At 36.1% G+C, this 10,000-nt stretch overlaps 2 protein-coding genes across 4 annotated transcripts in view; both read left to right on the top strand.

The window, feature by feature from the left end:
* LOC135224770 (uncharacterized) overlaps positions 1-7,686 on the top strand; it is a 31,449-nt gene extending 23,763 nt beyond the window's left edge. The window contains exon 5 of the mRNA XM_064264093.1: positions 7,451-7,686. Coding sequence (XP_064120163.1) covers positions 7,451-7,686 — 236 coding nt within the window. The remainder of the gene's footprint in view (positions 1-7,450) is intronic.
* LOC135224450 (synaptogenesis protein syg-2-like) overlaps positions 1-10,000 on the top strand; it is a 563,172-nt gene that overhangs the window by 67,716 nt on the left and 485,456 nt on the right. The gene's annotated exons all lie outside the window — the stretch shown is intronic.

A 10,000-nucleotide genomic window follows, 5' to 3' on the forward strand; every position in this document is an offset into this window, starting at 1 on the left:
ATTATGAACTCAAAAATCTTACAAACGCCCGACGCTAGACAGATTGGTCTACACATTTTTTCTGTAGAGTTTATATAGGTGAGGAACAATCTCCTCTTTTACTCTTTAATTTCTCTAGGATGAATCCCATCCTGGCCAGGAGATTTGAACTTATTGAGTTTGTCTATTTTGTTTTTAATGTCCTCTTCTGTAAATATTATTTTGCCAAACAATTCTGCCACTTCACATTTAATAGCAGGTTCCGGTATTGAGGTAGTGTCTTCAATTGTGAAAACACTAGTAAAAAAACTTATTCAGTAACTCTGCTTTATCCATGTCTGAGTTCGCCAGGTTACTTCTATTGTCTCTTTGGGGACCTATGCTATTTTTTTATTGGTTTCCTACTATTAACATGCGCAAAGAATTCTTTTGGGTTTTCTTTACAGACTTGTTTCAACTCTTATCCTCATTTATCTTTGCATTTCTTACTAATTTGTCCACCTTGTCCACCAGTGTACAGAATTCTTTATGCCTGCTTGCTTCTATTGGTGTTGGGTGTGGGTTCATTGATTTGTGTAGTCTTTCACTTATTTTTAATTTCTCTGTTAAACCACTCAGGTGAAGGTTGCCATTTGTTAGTATTTGCTTTAATGGTATATATCTAGAGCGTTTTTCTGTGTATTCCTCATGAAAGGCTTCCCAGTACTTATCTATGACTGTGTTCTCGTCCTACTCTAGATTTTTAACGTACTCCTTTAGCTTTTTTAGGTCTTGTCGACGGTAGTCTAACCTCATTAATATCTTCTTCTCTTTTTTTATGTTTAATATTAATTTAAAATTATATGATTTTATGGTCTAATTTACCTAGATTTGCACCTAGTGAAAGGTCAGACACTAGGTTATCTTCTGTAGATAAGGCGATGTCTAAAAAACCCATTGGTGGAGAAATTAATTTTTTACAAAATCTAAAAGTTTCTTTCATTCTACGTTTGATGCGGAGGTCATTGTGTCCCTATGTATTGCTGAATATCCCATTATTCTGCAGAGTTTGTTGTTTATCTCTAGTCCTAGTAGTGCATAGAGCTCCTCATGGACATCTGTGGTTGGTGGAGAGGTCTGTACACTAGTATTAGTTATCTTCTTCCCTAGACAGTTTATATTGATGCCGATCACTTCTTGCATGGTTGTAATTTTACACTCTATTGGACTGAGGTTGTCCGTGACATATAACGTAACGCCTCCACCTTTTTTATTGAGTATCTTTTTTGAACAATTATTATCCAGCTATCTGGTAATCTTCTACAAAGTCTCGTGTTGCCTCTTGTAACCATGTTTCTGTGATACCTATTATGTCTAATTCTTCACTTGCCGCCAATGCTTTGAAGTGATCTACTTTGGTCCGAGTAGAGTGTGTATTAAACCGCGCCAGCCAACTCTGAGGGACTTGTCTATCTTTTCTTTTGTCCTCGGTGGCTTTATTAGTTTCTCTTACTGTCACTGTTTCCTGCACTGCTATTACTAACCGGATTCTGGGAGCTTTTCGATTTCTTCCCTTGACTGTTCAGTTCACTGAAGTGTTTCAAGAGGTTTTCGTTGAGAAGGTTTCTTATTAGTTTTGCTCCTTCCAAATTCCCAATAAATCTGTCCCAAAAGTTTACAAACCCACCTTTTTTCATGGCATGTTAGCTCCAGTCTGTCATTGATTCCAATTGCCTTGATAAGGGAGTAGTAGAAGTCCTGTAAGAATGCTTTTTATCAGTTTTCTCACGGATGTTCTCTACAACAATAGCCAGGTTGGCTGCAAGACCTTCTGTCTGGCCAGTTATTTCATCTTTTAGAAATAAGTCGTTTCCTTCTCCCTGCACTATGATTGCACTTTTTCTATTATTTACCTTGATTTTTTTCACTGCCTCGGCTATCTTCTTGGATCCTGAACCTGGGTAAGAATTAACTTTTCTCTCACTTCTATTTTTGGCCACAAAATTTAAGCCCTGATCTCTAATTAAGATTATTTCCTCTTCTGTTTCTGAGAGCACACTAAATATATTCGTTGTGTTGCTTCCTTTTGGGGGACTTATGTTTTCTGGCTGCTATCACTCTTATACCAACAGCTCTCTTGAATTAATCCTTTTTATCCTTGTAGGCTTCTTTTAAGAGAGAGAGAGAGAGAGAGAGAGAGAGAGAGAGAGAGAGAGAGAGAGAGAGAGAGAGAGAAAAAAAAAACTATAAATGATGGATGACTCGAGGAAATCTTTTGAAGAATGTCATAACAGGAGAATAAGCTACCTCCTAATGGAGATTATTTATGGAAAATCGGTTGTGAATTGTGAAAGTTATTATAACACTTGGTTTATTTAGATTAAGGCGGCCTTATGCCAGTGCGGCAAATTATAAGTAAAATGCAGTAATTGTCTTCAAGAAGTTGGCGTAGAGAATGTAAATGACTATTATTATTATATTATTATTAGTTATTATTACTTATTATTATATTATTATTATTATTATTATTATTATTATTATATTGTTTCTTTGTTTTCTATGTCAAGTCAGCCGTCACTTTTTACGAACGCTTTGTTAAGTCATATAGTTCCCCATAAAGTCAAATAAATTCAAATTTCACTCCTTTTCCTTTTCGTGTCTTCAAGCACTTATTCTGAAGCAGACCCCCCTCCTTCCATTGGGCAAAACCGGTGCCTGGCTGGCATCATGTCGGACCCAGCCTTAATCCCGATGTGCATTTGAGCGTGACAGCAAACATACAGTCGAATGAATTGTCTCTAATAGTTCAGGGGATAGACTGCAAAGCGTGAGAGAGAGAGAGAGAGAGAGAGAGAGAGAGAGAGAGAGAGCGAGAGAGAGAGATTGCCAGGAAGAGAACGCTTCGGAAAAACGCCAACAGGTGGCAGCACACACACACACACACACACATGATTTTTGGGGAGGGTAGGACATTGAATGAGTGCGACTTTTGGCAGAAAGGTATGCGAAGAGAGGAGTGATAGAGATAGAGGGAGAGAAAGAGTGGAAGAGAGAGAGATAGGTAGAGATGTAGAGAGGTAGAGAGAGAAGTGAGAGTGGAAGAAAGAGATAGCAGAATAATCCACTGACAAGCGCGCGCACATACACATCGTTTTTTTTAGGCGGTGGGACGTTGAATGAATAAAACTTTTTGGGAGAAAGGTGTGTGAAAAGAGAGAGATGGGGAGGGAGAGAGAGAGGGAGAAATAAAGCGAGAAAGCTGAAGACAGAGATAGCAGAATAATCCATGGACAAGCTCACACACACACACGCACATACACACATAGGTTTTGGGGGTTGAATAACTCGACTTTTGGCAGAAAGGTAAGCGAAGAGAGAGAGAGAGAGAGAGAGAGAGAGAGAGAGAGAGCAGGATAATCCAGGGACAAGCTCGCAGGAAGAGATAAGGCACGTGCAAACGAGAACAGGAAAATAAATTTTAAAAATACGAATCTTTTTGGCGGAGTCGGGCATTGATGGTTGGTTTTGGGACCCGTGTTATTGGTAGGTGAGGTCTGTGGTGGGTGAGTGAATGTAGTGTGAGGGAGAGGGCCGACGGTAACAGTTGTCATGGTGGGTGCAGGTGGTGGAAATGGGCGGCATTTAGGGAAGGACAATCATGAGGATGGGGCAGTGGGTGGGTTGGGTGACGTGAGGCCATCCATGTACTGTCGTGGGCGTGAACAGGAGACTGACTAAGATATAAGTGAGCTAAATAGCCCTAATCACTTTCCCTCAATCGCAAGAAAAATTACAACGCATATAAACTCTTCCATGAAGCGTTTACAAACTTACTTAGCATATCAGGTTAATTAAGACAGCCATAAAAAGGGTAGTATCATTACCTTTTGGTATAAAGTACGTGTCAGTTAGGCCTATACAAGGCCTGTACAGCACCAGGATTAATGTAACAGATGCAAATGTATTCGTGGAATCTGCCTCGTCCATACGTTACCGATATTGATTTTTTTTTACTGGTCAGATGGCGAGGTGTATGAGAGAGAGAGAGAGCGAGAGATATTTTACCTTGGAAAAAACTCACATTAGGTATGCACTGTTAATATTATGAGAGTGGTAAACACTAAAATAGGGAAAAACATTGCATAAAACACACACACACACACACACACACACACACACACACATATATATATATATATATATATATATATATATATATATATATATAGATAGATAGATAGATAGATAGATAGATAGATAGATAGATAGATAGATACTTTATATCTATCAATCTATATATCTAGATATAGAATATTATATATATAGTAGTCTATATATATATATATATATAATAGATAATATATATATATACATAATATATATATATATATATATATATATATATATATATTAAATTCAATATTATAGAAATTTGCTTTATTAAATGCATTTGTAAACAAGACGTTTCTCTTGCTTCAGTTTCACTCCTTTGCTTTTACGCCATGCTTTTGATCGATTTTATTTTATTCCATTTGTTTATGTCCTTGCTTAACCCTCCCCAGTCACATGAACTGTCAAAAATCCCATTAGTTAATAAGCTTAGCATCTTCAAAGCTACTGCATTACAATCCTTTATACCCCAAGAGAATCCTAGCTTGACCAGTCATAGCTAATAACTGTTTACCAATTCTTTTGAGTAGGATTATGATAGATTTCTGCCACATCTTGACGCAAAGGAATGAAACACCAAAACTCGCGACTGCCGGGATATTATGTGTAAGCGCAAAGTTCATTTGGCTAATGCTTGATGTGCTGGTGTTCCATGGAACAAATTTCTGTCTGAAATCGACAATGGAATGAATTTGACCTTGTTATTCGACTGTCGAATGAATTTGATATGTGATTGTGTATTTTCCTGTGAAATTTAAATAAAAACACAGGTTTATGTTTATTAATGTTTGCCTTATTTAAAGGTAAGACGCTTTTAATTTCTGTTAATTAAAACAGAAAGATGCCTAGTTTTACCCTAAGAAAAGTATATAGCTTTTAATCTGTTTGTTAATTAATGCCGCTTATAACATTTAATATTTTTTTATTATTTATTAACATTTGTTATATATTTTGAATTACAGTCAATACTTTATAATTATTTCGTGAAAACACTTCTACTGCGTTAAATCCCTATACGTGGTAAAGTTAGGTTATAAAAGTAACCTTTATAACATATTGCCCCGTTTAATTGTGAAATAAATCACTTGTGGTCATTTGGCTTAAGTGCTCGATCTGTAATAGCCTTATGTGATTATGAGCGTTATTTATGGGTAATTACGGTGACTGACGGTAAATTACGCTGTAGTAGAAATAATTACGATGAATTTTATGTTTTTAGCAAAGTGAAAATAGTAAATCAGCAAGAACTGACTAAATCTGGTGATGATGAAGTGGTATTGATCAGAGAGAGAGAGAGAGAGAGAGAGAGAGAGAGAGAGAGAGAGAGAGAGAGAGAGAGAGAGAGAGAGAGAGACTTATGAAGTAGGTTAGTCTGGTGTATATATATATATATATATATATATATATATATATATATATATATAATATATATATATATATATATATATATATATATATATATATAGTATATATATATATAATATATATATATAGTATATATAGTATATATAGTATATATATAGTATATATATATAGTATATATATATATATATATATATATATATATATATATATATATATATATATATATATATATATATATATATGAGTCGATCATGAGTGTCAGATCTGTATATGCAATCTCTCTCTCTCTCTCTCTCTCTCCTCTCTCTCTCTCTCTCCTCTCTTCCATAGAAAATAAACATGCAAACTGATCCACTAATGAATCTTGCTACCCCATCCCATCCCCCCTCCTCTCTCTCTCTCTTCTCTCTCTACCTTCTTCTTCTTCTTCATTCTCTCTCTCTCTCTCTCTCTCTCTCTCCCTCTTCCTTCTTCTTCTTCTTCTTCTTGCTCTCTCTCTCTCTCTCTCTCTCTCTCTCTCTCTCTCTCTCTCCCCCCCTTCTTCCCCCTTTCTTCTTCTTCTTCTTCTCCTCTTCTTCATTTCCTGCGATTTTTTCCCTGATGCGATGAAGCCGTCACAGATGATGACAGAGCAGTTGTCAAGCCTTTCCCTTCGTTGGTCAATTTGATTCGTAGTCCTCACGCTACGATGACTCTTGCTTGCGTGCTTGCGCGCGTGTGCGTTTAGAATGCACGCACTGCTCATGTTTTCCGATGCGAAAATATGTGTTATGTTTGTAGGTGCTTGTGTAGTGTGCGTTCATGTGGTGTATCGATGTGTAAAATGCGTATATAAGCCAAATTAATATATACATATATATATAAAGTTCACGCTGAATATCATAGAAGTTGACAGACCTTTATATACAAAAACAGGTCTGTCAACTTCTGTTATATTCAGCGTGAACTTGAAAATGTAGAATAAACTACGAAAGTACTTGTTCCAAGTAGCCATTTTCACTCACCTTTCTACCGTAGATTTAAGGAATATATATATATATATATATATATATATATATATATATATCTATATATATATATATATCTATATATATATATATATATATATATATATATATATATATATATATATATATTTATATATATATATATTTATATATTTATTATATTTATATATTTATATATTTATATATTTATATATATATATATATATATTTATATATATATATATATATATATATATTTATGTATGTATAGATATATAATATTATTATAACCACAAAAACACTAACCATTAGAATAAATAAAACCAGTTGACTATCATTTCTCTTTCCTGTAAACCATTCCATCAAAGGAATAGCAGTCGAATATAGTAGTAGTAATAAAATAAAAAAAAAACACAGCCGATAAAAAAGCAGCGAAATAAAAGGGCAGGATAAAAGATGCGACGGCTATTATATCATGAAGGAAGGAGCGAATCTCCCTCCGTCGTGCAACAGAGAAACACGCAAGAATTTTTTTCTTTTGTTTTTTTTGTTTTTTTGTTTTGTTTTTTAGCCTCGTCGTTCCTGCGTTTCCTGCCTCTCGTGAGAAATAGCAATGGGATGGGTGATGATAGCAGTGATGATGGTGATATATATATGATATGATTATGCTGATGGTGTGATTATGTTGATGGTGATGGGGTTTATGTTGGTGATAATTGGGCCAACATAGTTTGGGATGGCAGTGATCTGTGAATTTATTATTATTTTTTTGCTCGCTTTTTTTTTTATTCAAAAATTTTTTATTTTAATGAAGTGATTGTGATACAGTTTTTGGTGATTGTGGTGTTTAAAGACAATGAGAGATCAGAAAAATGGTGTAGCTGATTTGGGAGACACTCGAGAGATTTTTTACAAAATTATCTGTAGGTGAAAATACTGAATGTTGGACATGATACCCTTATCCATTATAGTTGACTGGTTAAGTCGTGATGGTGAATATGATGAGGGTCATGATGATGATGATTATGATGATTTTACGATTGATGGTGACGCTATGGTGGAAGACACAGGAAGCATATTTAAATCCTCAAGTAAAGATGGTAATGATGATGCCAGGAAAGGTGATGATGATGATGATGATGATGATGATGATAGTGTCAGCGGGGATGTCCAGCATCCACCATCCCCCGTAATAAAGCCGCCATAAACGAGACTTGCCTTAATGGTTCCCACAAGGTTACTTCAATTAAGATGGAGTGGGCGGGGGATGATGGGGGAAGGAGAGAGAGAGAGAGAGCGGAGAGTGAGGAGAGAGAGAGGAATACAAAGTGAGTGACAAAGTAACAGAGACATAGAGAGAGAGAGAGAGAGAGAGAGAGAGAGAGAATGGAACACAGAGAGTGACAAAGTAAGAGAGAGAGAGAGAGAACGGAACACACACACTGACAAAGTAACGGAGAGAGAGAGAGAGAGAGAGAGAGAGAGAGAGAGAGAGAGAGAGAGAGAGAGAGGATGGGGGAACACAAAGAGAGTGACAAAGTAACAGAGAGAGAGAGAGAGAGAATGGGACGCAGAGAGTGACAAAAGTAAGAAGAGAGAGAGAGAGAGAACTACACACACTGACAAAGTAACGGAGAGAGAGAGAGAGAGAGAGAGAGAGAGAGAGAGGAGAGAGAGAGAACGGAACGCACAGAGAGTGACAAAGTACGGAGAGAGAGAGAGAGAACTGAACATAGTGACAAAGTAACAGAGAGAGAGAGAGAGAGAGAGAGAGAGAGAGAGAGAGTGGGGGAAGTGCTGAGGGGTAGACGAATTGAGTGCAGTGGGCATCGTCAGGGCACTTGACATTGCGGATTGGGGGATTTAGAGGAATGGGGCGGGGGGCGGTGGAAGGAGGAGGAGGAGGAGGAGGAGGAGGAGGACACTACTGGAAGAGTTGTGAATGGGCTGTGGTAGGATGCTGTGGCTGTTCATCCTAGCAGACCTAGCTGTTTTTTGAAGGATGCTAACGAGGGGAATCCTCAAAGATGCTGAGTAGATATTGTTTGATGGTCCTTGTGTTTTCATGTTGGTTATATATTTACATGACAGATGAATTATTCATAATCATTTCATTTAAAATGCTCGTAATTTTTATGTATGTGTGGATTTTGTAATCCACTGAACGAATATCGGATTAACTCGAAGCGGATTTTACGTATTTACGGATTAATTATTGTAATCTTTGTATGTATGTGCGATGTTGTGAACCACTTCACGCTTATAATTCGGATTAACTTAAAATGGATATTACGCAATTGCGGATTAATTTCTGTGATTTGTGTATGTATGTGCTATATTGTAATCCTCATCAAGTACTTAATTCGGGTGAACTTAAAGTGGATTTGATGTAATTATGGATTACTTGTTCAAAGTGCATCTGATATCCCAATTATAAGGCCGAAAATTACTACGAAATTGGTCTCGTGGGAGCTACGAAATTCTTTTACAGAGAAAAAAAAAGAAAAAACTCTGCCCTGAAATTCGCTAATCAGTGAGAGTATGGATTAGCCAATCAAGCTTAACTGCGCTCCACGAAGGCATGCGATCATTGTTTGGAGTTTTTACTCCAAGTTTTTGTGGATATATTTCTGTACTCTTTTATTGATATAATTTTACCCTGGTTAGGAGGGGAGCTTTTTTGTTATATTATTTAAGATTTTAAAGGGATTTATATTTCTTGGGGGGGCGGGGGGTTGAGAAACAAAGTATTTGAAGGGATATTGTCCCTCAACGTTCCAATAGACCACTTTTTTTTTTGCGAAAGGTATGTGCATGTTTTCGTCCTTATTTTCAGTCGTATGTAAAGCAGTGACTTTTATTTTTGCAAATTATTAGAATCGGTTTTATTATTTCCTTGTGAAGCGTCAATAGTGAATTTGGCCTTTCTAAGCGTCAGAAGAGCCTCTGTTAAATGTTGGTAAATTTTTCTTAGTAAAGCGTTCTTAGTGATTGCCCATTTGGACGCTTTTGTCGTTATTCCATATCTCCTTCCTTGAAGTTTTTTTTTTTATGATTTCGAAGTTTTGCACTTTAGCTGGTCTTGCTTTATTACCTGGAGGGTTTATAGAAACATTATTCTTTCGGGAAATATTTTCACAAACATTTGCCGAATATTTGCCTCCCATAATGTCAGTTTGTCAAACATTTGTCAAAAAAGCCAAACATTTTACCATACATACTTAGCTAAACATTTGTCAAACATTTTGCCAAACACTATTGCCATAAATTTTGTCAAACATTCTGCCAAATATTGCCCAAGCGTTTTTGCCAAACATTTGCCCGACATTTGCCAGACATTTTGCCAAATATTTGCCAACCCCTTTTTCAAACATTTTTCTGATATTTGCCAAACATCGTTGTCCTTTTCTCCAAAGGGTAAATGAAGAGTTTCACAAAACTTCGAGTCCCCTGCGGTCATTTGTTAATAATAATAATAATAATAATAATAATAATAATAATAATAATAATAATAATACTAA

Source organism: Macrobrachium nipponense, chromosome 12 (genome assembly GCF_015104395.2).
Source record: "Macrobrachium nipponense isolate FS-2020 chromosome 12, ASM1510439v2, whole genome shotgun sequence".
NCBI lineage: Eukaryota > Metazoa > Arthropoda > Malacostraca > Decapoda > Palaemonidae > Macrobrachium > Macrobrachium nipponense.